The sequence below is a fragment of the Fundulus heteroclitus genome, chromosome 11 (genome assembly GCF_011125445.2).
Source record: "Fundulus heteroclitus isolate FHET01 chromosome 11, MU-UCD_Fhet_4.1, whole genome shotgun sequence".
In the NCBI taxonomy this organism is placed as follows: domain Eukaryota; kingdom Metazoa; phylum Chordata; class Actinopteri; order Cyprinodontiformes; family Fundulidae; genus Fundulus; species Fundulus heteroclitus.
The window spans coordinates 15584981-15608173 of NC_046371.1; the positions used below are offsets into that span (position 1 = coordinate 15584981).

The 23193-nt window shown below is 40.1% G+C and overlaps 1 protein-coding gene across 2 annotated transcripts in view; it reads right to left on the minus strand.

The window, feature by feature from the left end:
• LOC105920574 (transcription factor COE1-A) overlaps positions 1–23193 on the minus strand; it is a 129361-nt gene that overhangs the window by 87394 nt on the left and 18774 nt on the right. For both annotated transcript variants that reach the window (XM_012856177.3, XM_012856176.3), the window contains exon 6: positions 18841–18909. In XM_012856177.3, the coding sequence (XP_012711631.1) occupies positions 18841–18909 (69 nt within the window). The remainder of the gene's footprint in view (positions 1–18840; positions 18910–23193) is intronic.

A 23193-nucleotide genomic window follows, 5' to 3' on the forward strand; every position in this document is an offset into this window, starting at 1 on the left:
GTCTCCCAGTCTCACCTACCAGCCTCCCATTAAGGGTGCTGGCTGCGGGGGTCTCATAATTAGACGCAGGGAGAGACACAAATATTAGAGAGGAAACTCACCTGGCACGGATGCAGAATACAACGTAGACTAACATAGTTTAAACTTCTAGATCTACGAGTTTCATTCAGGTTCAAACACCCTGCAACAAGAGAATGTTTGATCAGAGCTTTTAACTTGGTTATATATATATACATATATAATCCTATTCCTTTATCATCCTTTATCAAAATCCTGCCCAAAATGGTATTTTGCATGATTCTGAGTAATCCTTGTGAATTCCGTTCACCGAGCATCAGCGCCATAACAAAAAAAAAAAAAAAACTCTTCTGTGTGTAATCTGTTACTGAGTGAAGAAGACTAAAACGTAACTATTCATTCATTCATTCATTCATGACTCCTAAAGAAAAAACATAATTTGACCAAAATCAGGATTGTTAGGTCAAGGGTTGGCAAAAACCGGAGACTGAAAATCTATCACAAAGATTCTTATCTTTAGTAAAAAAAAAAAAAAAAATGAAAAAGGGGAAGAAATATATGTGGATACAGCTTTGATATAAAAACTAGAACACAAACATCTTGAAGATACGTTTACGAGCAATAAAAGGCCTACCAGTTATAATAATCTATCTCTTTTATCTTCATCTATGTTACTTATGAGGACATTGTGTTATTTGTGAACTGTTACGACCAAAAACAATGTGTTCCTTGTATAGACTTAACAAGGATCTAATTATACTTTGTGGCATACCTGTAGCTGTACTCCTTTCTCAGGTACTCCCATAATCCATTAATACATGTTTTAGAAGAAAGGTTGTGTTTTTATACCTGTAAAGTGCTGTAGCAAACGTCTGATTGAATGATTGATTGAATGTCCCTTGTAACTAATTTTCAAGCAATGGTTCAAGTGAGAGGAAACTTGTGCTCTACATTATCCCATGCATTTTATAAAGCTATGACTGAAGAAGTAAAGCAGATCAGCAATTGTTGAGGTTGGAGTTTTTAACTCTCCTGTAAAAGGTTGTTTTTTTAGATTATTAAATCCCATGAATGTGCTCTAATGCATCACAGAGGAAAGGCAATATATGTTTTTCCATAGGCAGTTCCCTGATGTGTCTCATCATTTCTATGCTGATGATATTTAGCCGTACTGTTCTTTTAAGCCAACTGAACATCTAAGGTTGTCCTCCTTGATAAACTGTGTTAGTAGTATCAAACAGTGGCTCTGTGACAACCACTTGCAGGTAAACTCTGTTAAGACTGAAACACTAATTATCTCCCCTGAGAACCAAATAAGTGAAATCAACCAATATCTAGCATGGTGTGTACTGGCCTCCTCTGTCAAACCAAACTTCAGAAACCTCAGTATTAATTTTGATTCTGCCATATTGGCGTGCCGTTGTCGTGTATTAACCAGAAACAGTTTCTTCCAGCTAAGAAATATTTCTAAGTTTCAAGCTTTGGTGTCAAAGGCTGAATCAGAGAGGGTTATTTGTGCTATTATTTCATCTCGTCTTGACTATTTAAACAGCCTTTTTATGTATTTGAAAAAGAAGTATCTTGGCTGTCTCAAGTCAGTTAACAATCCTGCTGCCAGGCTTTTAACCGACACACGAAAGAGACAGCGTATTACTTCAGTTTTAATCTCTACACTGGCTACCAGTGTATTTTAGAGTTCATTTGAACATTTTAGTCACTACTTCGACAGCCCTGTGTGATCAAGATTTCTCCCACCTTCAAAAGCTGTAATCCCTTCTCACTGAATCAAGAATCAACAGTCTTTATTGTCATTATGTAACCTTCATGAAAGTTTGGTGACACACCGGCTCAGAATGCACATATAACACACAGACACAAACCAAAAACACCCATGGAAGAACGAAAAATGAGCATTCCTAGAAAAATTACATTCAAAAATCCAAAAAACACACTATAAAAAATTGGCTAAATGCAAAGTTAAGCTGTGCAGCAGATGAGAAGGACTTGCCAGAAAGGGAAAACTACTGTGCAATTATCAATAGATAATAAAGCCATATTCAAATACCAATGAAATGTTCAAGTTAAAACAAAGAAAAACAGCAGTCGCTTTACAGAATTATGTAAGGAACTGTGCAATTTGCACTAACAAACACTTCCTGAGGACAGTTAATAAGTCTTAATCAGATCAAGAACCTGTGGAACCACGAGGTTTATTTAAACTTCAGTCAAATTTTTGAGATCCTCCAGTCAAAGGCTGTTAATGGTTCCACAAACACATTTTAGGACCAGAGGGAATTGGTCCTTTGAGCTGTGGCCCCACGATCGTGGAATGTGTTGCCTCCATCTTTGCGTTGTTTTGACTGTGTTGAGTCTTTTAAGAAGCAGCTGCAGACCCACTTATTCAGATTGTCTTTTAACTAGTTTTATGCTGTATGGTGTGTGCTGTTTTCATCGTTTTTATGTTTTTATTTTCTGTGCTCACGGGTGTTATATTGTTAAGCACTTTGTGGTTTGTATCGCGTGAAAGGTGCCACATAAAATAAAGTTTACTTACTTACTTTTCTGTGCATGTTTCTCAGTAAACGCAAATAGCAATCGGACAGCGTTGCTGTCACCATGTGGCTTCCAGGGCGGTTTCTTATGAAAAGCGAGGGTATGACTAACCAAAAAGGATCAAATGTGTTGCAAAGACACAAGGGCACAGAGAGAAGAAATGCAGATGCACTGAAGCTGTCTTTTATTTTAAACAGACACCCAGATGATTGCTGCGAGTCTGACACCAGAGCCGGCTTACACCTACACAACGCGACCCAAGTTCAAGTGCCTCTATCTTGCTTTCTCAGCTCGGCGAAAGATACAAGAAGAGACGGAGAATGAGAGGAAGAGGGGGGGAGAGAGAGGCATTTAACCTCAAAGGGTCAGACCAAACAAAAAGCCCCCCCCCCCCCACACACCACCCCCCGTCCAAAGAAAAAAAAAAAAATCAGCTGGAACCCTTCGTCAGAGAAAACACACGTGCACCCACACACTGTTACAAGAGCTCCTGACAACCACACACGGGCTTAAAACCATAAACACTTAAGCTTAAAACACACACATACATGTTGGAAGAAAGCTGGCCACAGCTGCGCTCTCCCCTCGAGTGCCGCGCTAACTGACGGCTAATCGATTAGTGCTCAATGACCTCTGACCCCGCTGGCTTCCTGTCTGACAGATTACACCTCCGCAGTTCCATCGTGCCGCGCTTTCCTGCATCCAACTCTCGGTGTGTGCGGCTTAGTTCAACTGCATCACAGCAAAATGAAAATAAAAAATAAAAACACACACCAATGGCGATATTTTCTTTCCGAACACTGAATACATGAATATAGAAAGAATGTCGTGTTAGGGCGTACAGCGATGTGAAAGAACTGCCCCTTCGCAGATTGTACTTGCAGCTTTGTCACACCTAAAGGTTTCAGATCATCGGACAAATGTTGGTATCAGAGGGAGATGACCCGAGTAAATAAGAAAAGCTGTTTTAATATGATGGCTGTGTTTGGTGGGGTGATAAATCTACACAAATCAATCTGGTCCAGTGTGAAAAAACAAACTTGTGCCACCCCTTTGTGGCAACAGCTGCGAACTGGCATTGAGTCTTTAAAATCGCCGTGAAGGGACTTCGAGCCGCTCTCCTTTGCAGAATTGTTTGAATTCAGCCGCAGGGTTTTCAGCATGAATTGGGCCACGACAGCATCATTTAATTCTGGATATTGACCAGGCCGCTGCAGAAACTTACGATTTATTGAACCATTTAGCAACATGGTTTCTGTTGTGTTTGGATCATCGTCCCTCTCCATAACCCAAGCGTGCTCAAGCTGAATGTCACAAACTGATGGACGGACAGGATTTTCATTTAGAGAGAAAAATGAATGTTTCTATCAACTGCTACAAGTTGTCCAAGTCCTGAAGCAGCACAGGGCATCGAACTACCACCACCATGCTTGACTGTCATATAAGAGCTCTTTATTCAAATGATGTGTTAGTTTTACTTTTGATGCAACGCAACACACAAACAGAAAAACTTTCTTCTTGTTCTCACCAGTCCACAGAATATTTTACTAAAAGCCTTGGAGTTTATTTACATGTTTTAGGTAAAAGTGAGATGTATTTTATTTTTTTTGGTCAGTAGTGCTTTTGAATGTGGATGGATTCGCTCAGTTGCACAGCGATCTTTTTATAAACTGAGGCTTTTATTAAAAGTGAAATATTTTGTAAACCTTTGAACGAGTGCCCTTTTATTTTATTACATCAAACCTGTATTATTGTTAATCTTTATATGTTGGTGTTAAGAGATTTATATGCTGGTGTTAATCTTGGTATTAATAGTGATAGTATGTTAATAGACCTCGCAGGGGGTGGGGGGTCTCTGGTTATTGTATTCGTTGCTATTTTTTGGGGGGTTTTTTGCACTTTGGTCAACTTTGTAGATGTTCTTAAAATGTGCTTTAAAGATAAACTTGAAACTTGTTGTTGGAATGGTTTTGGTAGACTAGTCAATTGGGTGAGGGTTCCACAGTAGGCCATGTTTTCTGCATTTGTGGATATTGGTTCTCACTGTGGTTTAATTATGTCCCAAAGACTTCAAAATGACTTTCTGATCTGTTCTTTAAAAGCTTTAGATCAGGTTATGGTGTGTTACTTTTAGGCTATTTCATGTTATTACACTGGATCTATTTAAATAAATTTTATATAAAACAGACCTGGGGATAATCAGAGGTGGGTAAATTTTAACTCAGCTTTCCAAAAAAAAGTGTCTGATCCTAATTAATTAATTATTGAACAAAATGTTTACAAGTTCATATAAAAATATTTTCCCTCCAATATACTGTAAATTAAATCATGACCTGAAAATAGCTTGTTGTATTTATTCATGTAGCGCTTGTCCGACATTGAGTTTTAGGATCTGAGATACTTAAGTGCGACAAAAAAAAAAGCAAAGCCAGCAAAAATCTGTAAGTCGTCCAAATACCACTTTAAAGCACCAGATAAGTGAGCAGCGAGGGCTTTTGATTCCTCGCTCTTTTTTTTTCATGTTGTTTGTTGTTGTTTGGGCGTGTGCTACGTGTTGCCGTGGCGACGCAGACAGCGTGCCGATCAGGCCGCACGGTCTGGGAGGGGTGATGCATTTGTGTGTGTTCGGAGGTCGATAACAATGCCCCTCTCTGTAGGACGCTGGTGCTCTCTTCCTGGTGCGTTCCACACAGGAAAACATCGCCACGACGCACACACACACACACACACACACACACGCACACACACACACACACACACACACACACACACACACACACACACACACAGATATTTTTACCTGTGTAGGTTGCAATGACTTCATCAGCTCACCCTACGCAGCCCCAACAAAGGGAAACGGGACCCCGCTGTGGACTAGTGCCCCCCCCCCCCACCCCCGAAACACACAAATACACACAAACACACACACACACACACACAGGGAAGAATGTGGTGGTTGCAGACTCAGTCCGTTGGAACAGACAAGGTTAGCATTTTTATTCCGACATGGCTATTAATAATGAAATGATGCATGGCTGGCACATTTTTACTCCGCTCCCCTCCCCTCTCTGCTCCGCCGCTCTCCTCTCTGCAACCAATTCCTCTTTACAGTTGCACAAACTTTCATACAGTGAGTAAACACTCTTGCTCGGCCTCCCAAAACACCTCAACCGCCAGGTCACTTTGCGGTAGAGGGTGGGTGGGGGGGAGAAATTCCCTCTCCCCACTCTGGTTGGCGTGTCTGTTAATGCGCACGTGTGTGCAGAATGTTTTCCAGGTAGACCAAATCTGTTTGCCCTTTAATGACAGCGCTTAAGATATTCACACACACCATCGGCAACCACCTATCATGAATGAGCCACTGTGGCAGTGTAGCGGGTGTAAGTGTGTGTCAGCGTGAGGCTCTAATGGCTGTCGAGTAAAGAGAATATTGTAAGAGGGGTATCTGTGCTGGCTTCAGGAGGCCTTTGGCTGCAGCCCTAATGCCACCAGGAGGTCATCTATACATCAAATGAATCCAGACATACATATGTCAAACAGGCTGCTATTTTTTTTTTTTTTTTGGTCATTGAGGTCTGCCGGATGAAGGATAGCATTTTCACTCTCTTGATTAACCGGTCAAATCAATACAAATCACTTGGTAGTTTAGCTAACAACATAAAGACTCATGTTGCTTGTTTCCAATCTTAGTCTTTTTCATCATGTACAAAAAAGCACTCGTGAACTTTTTCACACTTTGTTACATTACCGCCACAAACGTGAATGTATTTTAAAATCTGGGGGTATTACAGTACAAGGAGCTACATATAAAGAAAACAAACTTCTCAGGTATTTTATTTGTAAAATAAACCAATCAAACATTCATTTACTTTTCCTTAGACTCAAAATTACACGTCAGCTTGTGTTGATTTATCACATAAAGTACACACATTTGTGTTCGTAATGTGACCAAAAGGCTTATTAGTATTAGGACATTAAAAAAGATCCAGAAAGGTTTACTACTTAAGGTTTGAATTTTGCATGTCAGATAAAAAAAAAAAAAAGATTCCAGCACTAACTGGATGATATTTCATAGCAGTAAGCCAGAAACATTTGACAAGAAGCTACACTACTGTGTCTTATTTCACTGATGGCAGCATCCTTCATCACTCAGCGCCTCAGCAATTTTCAGTTCAACCTGAATTTTGGAAGAAGGATTTTTATTTCTGTATCAGGTTTCTCTGAATATTCATCTAAATACTGGAGAAAGTAATGGGGATGGAGAAGTATCGCTTTGGTGACAGTCTTTGTGTAGTTATAGTTTAATCATTAACTTGCTTAATATTTTAAGCATAAAATGAATGGCAATCCCATTCCATTCAACTAAATGCTTCCCATCTCACCCAAACATTTTAAGAGTTTAGTTGCATTAAATTCTACATTTCCTCATATAAAAAGCCTTTTTCCAAGTATATTTGTGGAATTAGTATAAATTATAAATGTACATTTAACTGCATTACTACAGTGTATTAGATGCATCCAGCACATTATTATTATTATTATTATTATTATTATTATTATTATTATTATTATTATTATTATTATTTCTATATATCTTTACCCATGGATCCAATTACTCAATAAGACAGTGTGACAGCTTCAGTGTCCTGAATTAAACATTGTGTAAAAATTCAAATAAAAGTATTTTAGGAAGTTATATGGTGAGCAACAACGCTACAAGGTTACAAAGTCAGGGGCAGAGGTGATGGGGGATAATCATAGTGGATGTGGTTCATGCAACATCTTTAAACAGAAATGTGCAACATGAATGAATGAATGAATGAATGAATGAATGAATGAATGAATGAATGAATGAATAAATGAATGATGACACGTGTGTCTATATCAATAACGTTGAACAAAAAGACATAAAAACACTAGAGAGACAATCATTCGAAGAGAAATCGAATCCTGCATTTCTGTCATTAGGACAGAGCCCGGTTATCAGGAGAAGTGTCACAATAAGTACATATTGCAATTGACTCGACTGTTTTTTAAGCTCAGAGCAAGGGAGAATTTCTAGAAGGGGTGGTGGCAAAAAAGTTTTGAATTGTCAAAGGACAAATAAGATGTTCTCAGACTGACCAATGTCACTTTATTCTCTCATTTTACACTCTGATGGAAATGGGCCACATTTAAATAGCACTTTTCTAGTCCTAATGACCACACAAAGCACTGTCTAACATAGCCACACTCACCCAGTCACACATTTAAAAGATGCAAGCACATTCAAACACCAATGCACCGTTTGGCAGACAGGTTGGGCATACGAAGCAGGAATCAGTTCTAAAACTTTCAGATCGCTAGATGACAGTTGTTGCGATTCAGCCACAGTTGCATGAAACACAACTGAACTGAGGTGAATTGAATTAAACTGAATTGAATTAGCATTTTGGGGGGCTTTTTTTTTTTGTTTTTTGCTTTCTAACACTCATACAGTATGTGCGCACATGCTCAAATACGTTTGTACGCATGAATGCACGCCCACAGATACACACCCATGTACGGGTGTATCTGAAAGCCTGATGGTGGGGGAAGAGGGTATAGGGTTACTGACATTTTAAGTAAAAATGTATCCAAATGGTCAAGTATATTTTCGGTAAGCTCCAAAACTACTAATTAGCGCATTCAAGTAGTCCTTATTGAATTGGAAATTTCACTGATTGAGGCAGAAAACCCGAGTGCAAGTAAATTTATTGAGCCGATCATCTCCAGATGGTTACTTCTGCTTCACAGCCTGTGCAGCAGCTGTAATTTATGAACCATTGCAAAATTTCTAACAGATCCAGAAAAAAAAAAAAACTAAGCTAGAGGTTAAAGGATGTAACACTAGTTCTACGAACACAGCGTTGAACTTGATAAAAGATTGCATAAGCACATTGGCCCATGCAGACATTAAAAATGAGTAGCTGTAGTTCAAAACAAAGCACATAGATCTTCTTTTATTTTATTTGCAGTCTCTTATGAAAGCACAACAGTTCTTCTTGTCCTTCTTGACGTGTCATTTTCAAATATAGCAAATTCTAATGTAGCTAAAAAAAAAAAAGAAAGTGACTGTAGCAATGTAAATTCTTTATTTAAATGAAGTTGTAGAAATAAATTACCGCTTAGGTTGGCTGAGAGGAGTTATTTTTGCCCGAGCGGAGATAAAGGAACTCAACATCCACCTGACATTGACACAACAAAAAATTTATGCTCGAAGCTTTTCTACATCCTTTTATGTTTAAGACAAAACATTTTGTGCTGTGGTTCGGCACACACACATGTACCAAACAAATGCAGGATTGTTTTAAAGCTTAACTTTTATGTGCAGAGCAAAGTGCACTGAGCTACGGCCCATTGTGCAAATGTAAAAAGCGACACCAAAACGAACAAGGTTTGACCACAAGGTATTACTAAAATCTGCTATTTAAGGAACATTGGGGTTCTTTATTCAACTATAATGATGATGGAGCAATAAAGCAGGGCCAGACTAAAGGTTTTGTTTGCATTTTTCAGCAATTAGCACTCGCCTGAAACACCTTCAAGCTGGATGTAAACACAACTGATACTGGAGGAAAAATTAGCTTATGTCCAAATCCTGCTGCCTGCATTATTCAATTAGCCTGAAATGCTGCACAGCAGCAGGCATGTCTTCAGCATTCCCTCTGAGGAGAGGGGATATCCAAACAGCTGAACTTGTTGGGTGCATTAGAGCATCACTGGATTATCCATATACGTATCAAAACAAGTCGATAGGGATTTAAGCATGTTTTTATTCCCAAATATCAGCACGGTCTTAATCAAAAATCCTAAATAACAATGTGGAACATTTTCAGGTGGTCTTACTGTTTATCCAGAGATTGACCATACCTGGTTATCTTTAATTAACTGAAAATAATCAAAGGCAGTCAGTTGTATACTTGCCAACATTTGGATTTCTAAAATATAATGAAATCAAACACATCTTAAAACTTTTTTTCCCTGCTGAATAAAGCAAAAAACAAAGCAGAAGACGCAAATACGTGTATATTTATATCTGTACAGAGAGAGGAATGTCCCAGTCTGGTGCAGGAATGGGCTTCTTACATGAACATCGAAAGATTTTCTTCATAGAGCAATTTTGGGGGGAAAAATCCAATGCATTATAGCAATGCAACTCTCTAAGCTAATGGTGGCATCACAACAGCTTCGGCAGACATATGGGAACACGTGAGGCCATCCAGTTAGTGCTTTGTAGCTATTAGGGAAACATGATCCCTGCCCAAGGATGTGTGTGTGTTGGTGTGTGTGTGTGTGTGTGTGTGTGTGTGTGTGTGTGTGTGTGTGTGTGTGTGTGTGTGTGTGTGTGTGTGTTTTGGGCCATGTATCATAGCACACAAGAACAGGAAAGGGAGGAAGGAGAGGATGAGAGTGTGAAAGAGGGGGAAACAAAGAACAGAAAAAGGAAAAGGCTATGTCTGTGCTTGTGTTTGTGTGGGAGAAGCGGAAGCAGGGCGCTCGTAATACATCTGTTTGGAACCTCTTCATTCAACCCCTGTTGATGTTTCTCTAATCCTATTTCCTGTCTGATTGTACAGAGACAGGTTTAATATGTCGGCTGTTTTCAGCTTAGAATGACCATTTTTACCAATACCTGCTGATAGTAAACCTTTCTATCATCCAATATCATCAGATTACCACCTTGGCCCCTATATTCACTGAGAAAATAAAGAGGTGTGAAAATGAAATGCAAAGCCTTTACCATAAAAGTAAAAAAAAAGACTGCATAATTATCCCTAAATCAAAAGAAATACCATAAAAGGAACCAACACACACAGAGAAAAACACAAAATAACAGAGTTCTGCATCGCTGACCCTCAATATGCTCAATATATGTGTGTGTGTGTGTGTGTGTGTGTGTGTGTGTGTGTGTGTGTGTGTGTGTGTGTGTGTGTGTGTGTGTGTGTGTGTGTGTGTGTGTTCATTAAAACAGGCAGTTAGACTAAATCAGCGAGTGAACTGAATGTTGAGCCACTGTCTGCTAGGACAGGTGCCCATGAAGACACTAAATGAGAGAAATGAATAAAACATCCTTCTCTCTCCCTTTTTCTCCATCTCACATCGTCTCACACACACACACACACACACACACACACACACACACACCCACGCATAAACACACAAAAACAGTGACCAAGATGAACGCTGCCATTATGGCACCGGTATGGAAAATTCCCAGCGGGCCTCATCTTTAAGCAAACACTGACCTTTAACACAGGAAGTGGTCCTGAAATATTAGAAAGTATGCAAGGAAGGAAGTATAATGCGCTGCAAATAACTCAAATCCAAAGCTTTCAAAAACAATAACGCTTGGTTTGAAGAAACCAATGGTACTTTCGCATAACCAAAAGCCAAACCAAAAAGTTTCATAAAGGAAGGAAATCCAAGTTGATTAACACCACGGACTGCAGAAAGATACGTCTCCAAAACCTTCTAGCTCCAAGGCAGCAGTGCTAACCACTGCGTCCTAGAGCAGCCCAGAACGTGTAACAGGTACAAGTTTTTAAATTTTTTAAACAAATGAAACACACACATGACTGACTGAAAAGTTTTTTTAATGCTTGAAAAAGAGTTTTCAAGCAGCTCTAAACTTTTCCACAACATTATTCCTGACCTGTCTGCTGTGTTCCTCTGTCTTCACAATACTGTTTGTTTAACAATATCCAAAAAAACAAAACAAAAAAAAACATCTGAGGCCTTCACAGAACAGCTGGATTTATACTGAAATCAAATTACACACAGGTGGACTCTATTTATTCATGAGGGGACATCTGAAGGCAATTGTACTGGAGTAATTCTGTAATACATTTAATTTGAAGAATGTATCGCACGTTAAAAATCAATTTCTGTTTCATTTCATAGCCACTAACGTGTAGGCATGTCAAACAACTAATTATTTACCCTCTTTCATGCCCGCATAACGTGAGAAATCACCGAGCTGTGGTCACGTTAGGCAGAGCAAAGCAAATCTATATTTAGGACGGAGTTAGGTCTGACAGAAAAGAGGGCGACGCGGTAAAGGAGCAATGAGAACGGGTCAAGAAAGGAGGGAAACTATCACACGTTCTATTTTAGAGGTGTGTGTGTGTGTGTGTGTGTGTGTGTGTGTGTGTGTGTGTGTGTGTGTGTGTGTGTGTGTGTGTGTGTGTGTCAGACAGTGACAGTAGAGCGAACAGTAACGGTGACGTACCAGGCTGGCAGAGATATTTTAGTAACTGGGACATGCCAGAAAAGAAAGTAGTGAGGAAGACAAAGGGAGAAAAGATGAAGAGATCGTTTAGAAGATCCCATTCGCTCCCTCTGTCTTCTCCACCCCCCCCCTCACCTCCCCACCCTACCTCTTACCCTCCTCTTCCAGTTGATTGACAGCACCCCCGCCTCCCCTACCCCCTGCTCTTTGATTGACAGGGCTCCCCAGACGGAGGCTCTTATCCCCTGAAACAAATCTTGATCTCCTCCTCCTCCTCCTCCTCCTCTTCTTCTTCTTCTCTCCTGTGTCTGCTTCTACGAGTCTCCCCCCCCCCCACCCACCCACCCACCCACCACCCAACCTCGTACTCCACCTTTCCCTTTACTCCCTGTAAATGCTGCCTCATCACCATCACCTCCTCGTTCTACCGTTCCTCCATCTCTTCCTCTTTCCCATCATCTCCACCTCAAACTGCGACCCCTCTTAACCTCGCAGATTACACACACACACACACACACACACACACACACACACACACACACACACACACACACACACAAGGGGGAACCCCCTTAAACCAGGCTTATGCGGGCCCCTTTACAATGCGAGAAGACACACACTGGCTCACATAACAGACACCCACAAACTGCCTTCCTTAAGCCCTGACACTGATATAAACCCTGAACACGCTGCCTGAGATTATTACCCCCTCAGACTACACACACACACACACACACTCTCCCTCACACACACACACACACACACACCGCCTGAGCTTATTAAGCCAATTGTGGATGTCTAAACGTGCAGCGAGCTGAGCAGTGAGGTAGGTAACCCCTGAGGGCCACAAAGAGACCAAAACCGCCAGAGAGGGAGAAGGCGAAGGGGAGAGAAGGAGAAGGATGCTGTGAATGAGCTGGAGGAAGGCCAGGAGTGAGGAGGGGGGGAAAAAAAATAAAAAATCGCACACGCAGCTGAGGGAAACAGACGTGTGGGGGAAGAAAGGAACAAGAGCTGATGAGGATGCTGTCGAAGAAGACGGCGAGCGACATGAGAACACAGCTGAATGGAAGCCTTCCACACACGCTCGGAGAGGAGCGAGGAGTGAATGTGGCTCTTTAGGAGTCAAGCAGGCGTATGATAGGATATCGTTGCATGTAGTTAACCCTATATTAACCCTGAGACACAGCGAGACACTCACCGCCCCGCAAGAGGGATTGGCTGGGCCACACACACAAACCCACACACACACACACACACCCATATGCATGGAGCGATAGGCTACTTGTCACTCAAACATGCTCAATGGCACCAAGCGATGAGCTGCCAGTCACTCGTTTTTTTTCCAGTTTGCTTCCTGTTCATGCCCCCAGTTTAAGGCAGGAGCTTGATGAACGCATCACTTTTTAGTTAAACATTCTGTTAAATATCTAGTTTCTTTGCTTCAATTGCTCACATTTCCTGTTTAGTAATCTTTCAACTAGCTATTTATCTGCTTCTCACCAGGTTTACATGAACTGGTTATAAATAAAGATTTACAGTGTCCTCCGAATGTACTGGCACCTCGATAAAAGAGTTGTATAATGCCCCTAGTAAATAAGTAAAGTGTTGTCAAGACCTGACAACCTCAATATACCTCCCCCTATTGACCAATTCAATTCAGTTCAATGTCAGTTCACCACAAATGTCATCTCAAGGCAGTAAAAGTTTTTTTTATTTGAGTCATATAGACAGATTACATTCCAAATCGGTCCTAGTTATCAAACCATACAGTTAAGTTAAGCTTATGATTCAAATAAGTTAAAACATTTTCTGTCTAAGGAAACCCAGCAGATTGCATGCAGCCATTGATCTTTTCTAACAGTGACCTTGGAAGATGTTTTACTCCCTTTAGTATCATCCTCACTACGCTTTAAATATTCTGATTTGATTAGATTAATTGCATGCTATCAAAAAATAACTTATTTTAATACACTTTTCTTCATTCTTTGAATTCTGAGACACCACTGATCGCCTCAGTGTAAATACATGTTGCTGCAAGCATGGACCCCTGAGCTAATGGTACCTACCACAGTCCTGGTACAAGTTCAATGTCTAGATAAGCAAGTTTACGTCTGATGTGCATAATTTTGGAGATATGGCTGTTCATTTATCTAATTTTAAGAAAAATATACCTGAGATAAAAATATTTGCTTATTTGGTTAAAAGAAATTAAATGAGTTGAACTGAAGGGGACTGATTTGAACTGCTTCGCCTGTTCGTCTACGAACTACTTGTTGGGGTCTGACCCTCTGCAGGATCAGTGAAGCTGATGTACACCAGAGAAGATCTTCTCAAAAGTGTTTTTTTTTTTCAGATTCCTCTAAACTAAATTATAAGCATGGACACTTCCTCTCAACGCCTCAGTTTATGTTTTACGTTCATGTTCCTCCCCGCCACGGACATCCACAGTTTACCCCACGGCCGTAACACGTGTCCAGCTTGTTTACTTTATTTCGCCTTCCCATCTCCGAGTTCAGGCTTCTCACTGGGTATCAATCAAATTCACAAACCCATGAGTGAGACGGTGACAGAAATTTGAGTATGTTTATTCGCTTGAATTTGTCAGTGATTCAGAAGGTTTTTCGGATCTTCAGTCAACCCGCAGGGTTTATGCAGCATTTCTGTATTTGGTTTTCTCACGTTGTTTTCCCCCCCCTCACACAGCACAACGTATGATGTCCGACTGCTGGTAACAGTTTTACTAGTTGCTGTAACTTTTGTATAATTGCATAATAGTTTTTAGGGAAAAAAAGTAACGTTATGTCTACTTTCTAATTTCCAAAAAATAAAATAAAAATTAAAGACAATAGTCATTTGTCTATTCAAGGCCCATACGTGGTGATAAAGTTATCCAAGTTAGATGTAAGTTTACAATCAGTGACTCACTTAAAGGTTTTATTCTGTCCTTCCTTCCACATGTTTAGGTCAGAGAGCAGAGTTCCAGATGTTGCACCAAGATGCTGTGAGAGGGGGGTTCGACAGGAAGTATCCCACGGTATCCACAGTAACCTTGACATTCCTTCCTGACCAAGTTCCCTGACATCTCCCAGAATTCACTTCACTGCATCTCCCTTTCAGCCATATAAAATGACGCACAGCCACAGACTAGCCGTCACACAAACATCGCTGCTTCAAACGGTCCAGTTCCTCACACGTTATGGGTTATGTACCCATTATTTCGTCAGGCTGGGTCTAAAGTATCAGCTATTCTTTCACACACACACAGGTCTCCATGTTAACTAACCCAGCTTCCAGGCAAATATATATAATGGGAGGTAAGCTGAGAAGTTTGACAGAGCCGACAGAAACAAAATAAAAACAGGGCTGGGGTTTACAGTCAGAACAATGTCCTGCACAAACACACCCAAATCATTTAATCCTACGTGAAATCAAAATGAAGATTGAAATTGTCATTAGATAGATAGATAGATAGATAGATAGATAGATAGATAGATAGATAGATAGATAGATAGATAGATAGATAGATAGATAGATAGATAGATAGATAGATAGATAGATAGATAGATAGATAGATAGATAGATAGATAGATAGATAGATAGATAGATAGATAGATAGATGAAAGAGGCAAAAGCTGATCAGCATTTATAAGAAGGGTATGATTGCTATAATGCCAAGAAAGATTTCTGTAAATAATTTCTAATGTCAGTTAAAAAATATATATATTTTCTATTTATTTATTTTTTTCAAAATGTACAGGAACATTTAGGAAGAATAACTATAAATGCTATTTAAAGGAGTACAGGAGAGGGCTAAATACTTGCAACATCATGTAATAAACAACAGAGGGGTTATCAGTGAAATCATTACAATGAAAGTCAAAGTAATACTGAAAGTAGAGCAATAATTACAAGCATAAACATCTGTATTGTGGTATTTATGATAGATTTGATAAGACTGAAGAACCATGTATATATAATGTATTTACAATATAAGATACTGAAAGCAAACAAATTTAGCAAGCAGAAGGGAACAGTAATCGCTATTACTATCGCACAAATGTGAAGATATTGGCAGTATTTGTAAAACCTCAAGTCCTTCCAAATACATAAAATGTGTGCTATTTATGATGCGGCCACATTTTATGAAATGCTTATCTGGATGAAGGAGGTAGAATTGACAGTATAGGTTTTTGCAAAGTAAATTACTTATGGTATTGTCACCGTCTCTCTTGACACTCACATCACCATATTTGGCTGAAAGTTTAATGCTCTATACAGTTTATGCGTTCCTCCTTGTTGAGAAATAATTATTAGCTAAATTAATCAAATACAAATTCACACTGCTCTCCTGTAGGAGCCACTTCAAGTGTTCTGCAAGCCAAGGGGACTAAATCTTCATCAGTGTACACAGAGTGTCTGCATACCGTAGCACAAGATTCACAATCATTAAAGTATGTCTGAATCTGAATCTGAATGCCAATATCAGATCATTGCTGCAAATGGAGTAGCACTTGTGATTTTGTAGCACTGGTCCCTATGTGCGAATAAGGTATGAAGCTCATGATTACTTAACTTTAATGTAAAAAACATCAAGGCTTATATATGTTAGTGCTGAGGTGGAAATCATATCAGATACTGCATTTTATGGAGGCCTAGAAAAGCAATGCTGGAATGTTGTCCAAATGTGTAAGATTTACACCCATCTAGTGGTGCACTAAATGAATAATAAACAATCTCGGCTTTAAGCGCATAGTTACTACTCCAGAAGCCATGGAATGTCATAAATGTGACAATGTCAACAAGTATGTCCTCCATATATCTGCTATAAAGCTACTGCTAATAGCTATGGTCCTCTTGTGAAATGGTTTTTGGTGACCTGCAGACTCAGAGATCATGATGAAGTGAGAGGCAGACAAAGACGAACAAGCTAGCCGTCTCTGCCGGGAGGACAGAGTAGTTGCAGTTTCTAACATAATACCAAAATAAACTTCACTGTTATAGTGAATTAACTTTACTGTCCAGCAGAAAGTCTGCAATGTCCGTATCCTGGTAATAATAGCTACTCCGATATAGCCTCTGATTTTCTCCCAGTTATTACTTATTTTTCTTTTCTTGGTTACTTTCTCTTCCCTCTCGCTGGACAAAGCGTATGGATGATCCTCCATTTCCACAGAAAACAGCAAGTAGAATGATCATCTTCGCTGGTTTTATACTCCTCCTCCACTGACAGCATGTCTTCATATAGAAGACAGATAAGTAAAATGCATAAGGCTAACAAGTTTGTCCCCCTTTTCGCTTTTGTAAACAGAAAGCAACGCAACATGGCTTCTTCCATTGGGTTCACCGTCACCATGTATTCATAAACTACCCATTCTAAGCTATGAGAACATTTTAATTTTTGCTATGATTGTTATTAGTCTTTGAAAGAATATGTATATGAACGCAACACTTGATTTTATTTTGCTAATAAAAAGTCAGGCTAGTTACACACAGTCCTTTATATGCATGACCAGCATTAAGCAATGATTAAGTATGGGAAAAGAAAAAAACTGGTCAATGATATCACAGTAAAAACTGATTACTGTGCAATTGTGCACCATCAACATTATATCCTTCAACACACATGCAGTATATGCAATTCCATAAATGACGCATACAGTTTATATATGTGAGAGAACATGACGTTTTATGAGATTCCTTTCTTCCAAGTTTAAAGCCACATAAAAGTCATTTTAGATCATAGAATTAGAATTTGAAAAATAAATGATATCTTAATGATGGTTTAAAGTATTGTCTTGCTTTCTATTGAAAGTACTGTGATTGCATCACTGGTTGATTGCATATTAAATGTCCTGCATTTGCAATTCAACAAGGTTTTGAAACACACAGAAGGATAATCTAAACATGAAGTTGCACTGGAAATAAAGCAGTGAAAAACAGAAAAAAAAACTGGAAGTGATGGAGAGTTTATATCCTTGTTAACCTTAACTCACCAGCTTGACTGACAGGTGTGAGTTGAGGCACTCAAGAAGTGCTGAAGAGTCAACTTCGGCTACCATAACATCCAGTCAGTGGTGTCACTTGTATATTCTCTACACTGAAAGAGTGGCAAGTATTTTCCCAAAACCATCTACATCTGGTCACACTGCCAAAAAACATGCACTCATTTTTCCAGACAAACATACATGAAGTCAAGATGCTGCACATTGTATGTCTCATTACATACAGAAGAGTGACAATGATGAGAAAATGTCACTGCGCTCCCTCTCTCTGTGTGTACGTGTGCTCAGGCAGGGTTAAAACAACAACCAAGACGAGAAATATCTGATTAAAAATGATGTTGGATCCCATTTCAGCTTCTCTGTCATTTTTTTTCTTCGCTTGTGACCCATTTTTTTTTTTTTTAGGCTGCTGTAGGAGTGATAGGAAGAGGTACGGGTGGGTGGTGAGGGACGGATATCTTCATTCCACCTCTTTGAAAGACAGCTGCAGAAACAGTTTTATATTTTGCATTAGGGAGTCAAAAAACTACATCCGCAAACATTTCAAGGTGCACATTAGCGCCTATGTTCCAGATATAAGCCAGCAACAGAGCCGCTGATATGCATGTGTGTCCTCTCTGAGAAGATCTCCACCTTTCCCGAATCACACTCGGTCATGTAGTCCCAGTTAAAAAAAAAAAAAAAAAAAAAAAAGTATGTGTGAGGTTCTTTTTTAAATATTGCTGCTAACACCAGCACTGCTCATCATTCCTGCTGTTAAATGCAAAGCTTGTGTGTCAAACGTTTCCCTCCGCCTCACATCACAAGGCGCTGATTCAGTCTGAAGAGCATCTATTTCCGTTGCGACAGCCGATTGTCTAAAAAACACAAACATCCCGTCCCACGCTGCCATTCAAACAGGTCAGAGCAGTGTGCCGGTATATGTCTAGTCTGTGTGAGTGTGTGTGTGTGTGTGTGTGTGTGTTGGGTGGGGTGGGTGGGAGACAGAGAAAGGGGCACAGAGAAAGTCAGTACCTGTCGATGATAACAGGGTCTGAGGGCGTCTCATTACGATTTCCGCAGCTCTTCTTGTCACAGCACCGACTGAGAAAAGAGACAAGAGTTAAAGAAGAAGACATGGAGCAAAGTGAGCTTGACGCACAGAACATCCGCTGCATTATGTGAAGGTTTCCCATTAGAAGTTTAAATTGGAGAGTTCCCGCGCATAATGCACTCTGACAGCGTCGGGGCTGACTTGATCAGCCTGAAAAAAAAAACAGGCCAACAGAAGTTTTACCGAAAGTCTGTTAGGGAGATCATCGCCGAGAGCACTGTTTAAAAATAGGCTCCCACGGCACAGAAAGGGAGCGCACCGCAGCGCCTCAAAGAAATACGCCGCATTTCAGAGGAACTAGCCAGCTGAGGAACACGAGGAGTGGAGAGCTGTGCACAGAAATGCTTGGCGCTTCTTTATAAAGCACGATTGAGAGATAAAGCCATGTGGGGTGGACTGCATGGCAGAATTAAACAGCCTATACTGCAGGTGGATGACCATCAGTCCTTCAGTATGATACGCCGAGAATACATTTTAAAATCGGAAAACATGGTGGTGGCAGGATCATGATGCGGGGATGTGTTTCTTCAGCAGAGAATGGGAAGATGGTTAGTTTATAGGATAAGCAGTAACAGTGGATGGATGGTTCGCCATTAGATGGATGCCTCAATAGCAGCAAACAGCAACCAAAAAGGAGCAATGTTTCTATTTTGAGCTTTTATTGTGATACTTCTATATATTTTTTCAGTGGTAGGTAAATGTAGCTGCAACATGCTTTGAACTGTAGCCTCGGTGTTTCCTGATGGTAATGACGTCATCCTAAAAAAAAAGGATGCTTTCTCCATCTTGCAAAAAAAAAAAAAAACATTCTAGAGGAAGGGTTGGTGGAACAGAGAAATCAAGGTTGAGGGTGCTGACTCGGCCTTTAAAGTCTCCTGATCAATCTCATACGGCGTTTATGGGATGTGAGGGAAGATCAACTTAGATCTCCTGAATCCCTGAGACAGCTTGTAGGGATTCAAGGGAAATGCTCCTCATGTCTGGCTTCCTGATAGCGCACGTCATCTTCAGAGGTCGTCTGAAGTCTAGTGAGCTGTTTTTAGAAGCGCGAGAGGGGATTTAAATATCATGTTTATTTTGTGCAGTTTAGTTTTAGCTTAACTAACCACCCATCATTAAGTTATTCTTTTATTCTGCAATACTTGTTGCAGATCACTACTCTTATTTGCATGATTAAAAAAAATGTTGTTGTTTTTTTCTCTCCCACCAACAAAACTTTGTGCGCGTGCTTCGGATCGTCAGATGTTGAAAGAGCGTGATTAAAGGTACCGTTCCACCATCCTGTTTTTCTCCCACTAACAAAAGCACTCTGACTATAAAACCACGGCATGGTCATTTTTTTTACGGCAAAAAATTCACAAAATAAAACATTTCCTAAAAGCACAGTGAATAAAAACAAGCAGCCACAACACTGCTTTGGGTCCATGTGGGGTGATGACGTCACAAGGGATAGAAAAACTAATCATTTGACCAATAATGATCTTCTTTAATTGGTGCAAATGTATTACTGATTGATTTTTTTTTTTTATCATCCAATTAGTTTCTGTGCATTCGGTTTGTTCGTCAGTGCAATGAGCAAACGCAGTTTAACTCTTGAATGACGTTAAATATCACATATTGCTCACAGTGTTCCCATGAGTACTGTGCAATTTCACACTTCGCCACATGGTACCTTTAGGATTTTGTTTTTTTTACCTGACCTTTTCCTGTACAAAATGGTGCTTTGTTTTGCAGGACATTAACCAGGGCGTCTATAATGATATTTCTATAATCTACAAAAGGAATTGCTGCAAGGAAATGAGGTTGTGTGGCGGCATTAAAGAATATCGACCTGCAAGAGGCCCTTATTTTGGTTTGATCTGGAGTTTTTATTGTGATTTTCTAGGATTAAATCAAAAAGGTGCTCAAATAGTCTTCAACTTGACAAAAGAAAAAGCGGCCACGTATGTTTTGTAAATCAGTACGTTGAGTACTGCACTGATGAACAGGTGAGGGTGGAGGACACATGAGCTCATAGAAGGTGTAGGTGGGGAACACAAGCAAAAAAAGAAAAACTGGCAAGCTCACAAAACCTCACACATATGTTACTACAAGTGTGTCAAAGAGGTTTTCTTTTCCTGCATTAATTATGAATAATGGTAGAAGTTAGGGGGAGGTCGATAAAGCCATGGGCGAACGGCAATGAAGAGTGAAAGAGTAGGCGTGGGAGGCATAAAAGAGGAGGGGAGAAGAGGGGTTTGGGTGGGAAGTAGAGCTGCATCAGGTTTCCCGCTGTCACAGATGGCAGAGGTGGGGGGGGGGGAAAGGGACTGACATGTTACACCTTCCTCATTGTCTCCACTATCTGCTCCTCTGCCGCTCGCTCAGCTCTCCCTCGCCATTCGCTCTCCGCCGTGCTATGAACTGGGTCACTGCACGGAAACTTTTGAAGAATGGCGTAGCATCGGTTAGGGGTGGGAGATGAAGGAACGCAGAGAAATAAGGAAATGGGAAAATGGGCGAGATGAGGAGAGCAAAGAGCAAAGGGGGGGGGGGGGATAGTGCATGGGGGCGGCGGGGAGGTAGGGTGTTTGATGATATGAAGAATGAGGGAGGATGGGATCATTTGTATACTCGTATATATGTATTTTAATTGAGTTCATTTTTATTTTATTTGGAGGTAACTCTTACTTTACATAACTTTAATTCTTAACCCTATTTTTGCAGCAGATTAGAAAAGACGTGAATAAGGAATAGGTAGAGCATCGGTTACCAATAGCTACATGTTTTCCATGATTTGAAATATTTGCAAACTAAAAACTACTAAGATTGGACATCACACATGAAGTTTAAAATCTCTTTAACGGGATGCCAGTGAAAGTGCCGGGGTAACCTGAGCTTTCTCCGGCCGGCTGTGGTTTCCCTCAAATGATGCTGTGCTCAGCGTTCGGCTGAACAAAGGAGGGCCGCTGCACTTTAAATTCCTGTTTTGAAAATATTTCCAATCATAAAAAAAGACAAACCATTATAGAATGGAAACTAAAGGATTACCACCAAGCACTCTTATTATGGTAGTGCTGTTTTAAAACTACAGCTGGCAAACTACAAGCTGGACGGCAGGCTGCCTACCTGAGCAGATAGCCTGACTAATTACCCAGATACTGTCAGCTTGTCTTCTTCACAGCGTTACTCCGCACAGATCAGAATGGCAGGAAGGTAATAATCTGCACACTGAGCCTAATAGCAATGCCAACGCATTAATGCAAGTTCGTTTTATATGTCTGACTACAGTCAAAATGAAAATCTACATAAAGACATACTTTAGGATAACAGAGTTTGTACTGCAATAATAATTGTGTTTCATGTTAACGACAGTAGGAATAATTGTTGTGTTTCCTGCTTTAAATTAAAGCAGCGAGATCATATCACCATACCATATGTTTTTCTTTTCCAATACTACAATGTCATATTATTGCGTTATTTTCAATCAACGTTATCTCACTGTAAGAACATAATCTTTAGACTTTAGAGACTTTAGACAGTATTGTATTAGACTGTATTTGTCATTTTGTATGCACAAACTGCGTACAGAACGAAATTTCGTTTGCATACAGCTTGAAAAATCACAGTAAATTGCACTAAATTTCAGGATAAAGATGCAGCAGCGATTTATATAAACAATTGAAATGTAAACAATGTTAACAATGCAGGGGAAATGGACAGTGTGCTATTTATGGTATCCAGGAGAGTATTATTAAAACCGTGTAATATACGATTGTGGTACATTCGTATATTACACAATCTGTTGACTTCTTACAAGCACCCACCTCCATCTATGGTGACCCATTTTTTTATGGAGCAGCAAAAAAAAAAAGAGCTTTTTTTTCCTTATTATTTTAGCATTTTCTTTTAATTAAAAAAACGCTTGCAAGATTTCCAGATCGGTACCAAATTTTAAGCCATGGAGGTGGCACTTTGTGATGTGGCAGGCTGGGCCGAGAGCATGTGGCTAATAGCTTCTCCATGACAATAAGCCCCACTGATTAATGGACGCCCGGGGCTCTTTGTGTGTGCGCGCGCGTTCGGCGTTGCGAGGAGCTCCTGCTGCAGAATCAGCACAGGAGAACTTGAGACAACAGCCATAACTTTGACCTCGGCTGTTGCTAAAGACGGGAGCATATGTACAGGGATTGATAAGGTTTTAGTTTCTGCACTGTTGCTCCTCCAGAGCAAAGAGTTAAACCTGTGAGGCAGACAGCTGTCATCACAAAATAACCTATGCACACATTACCTCC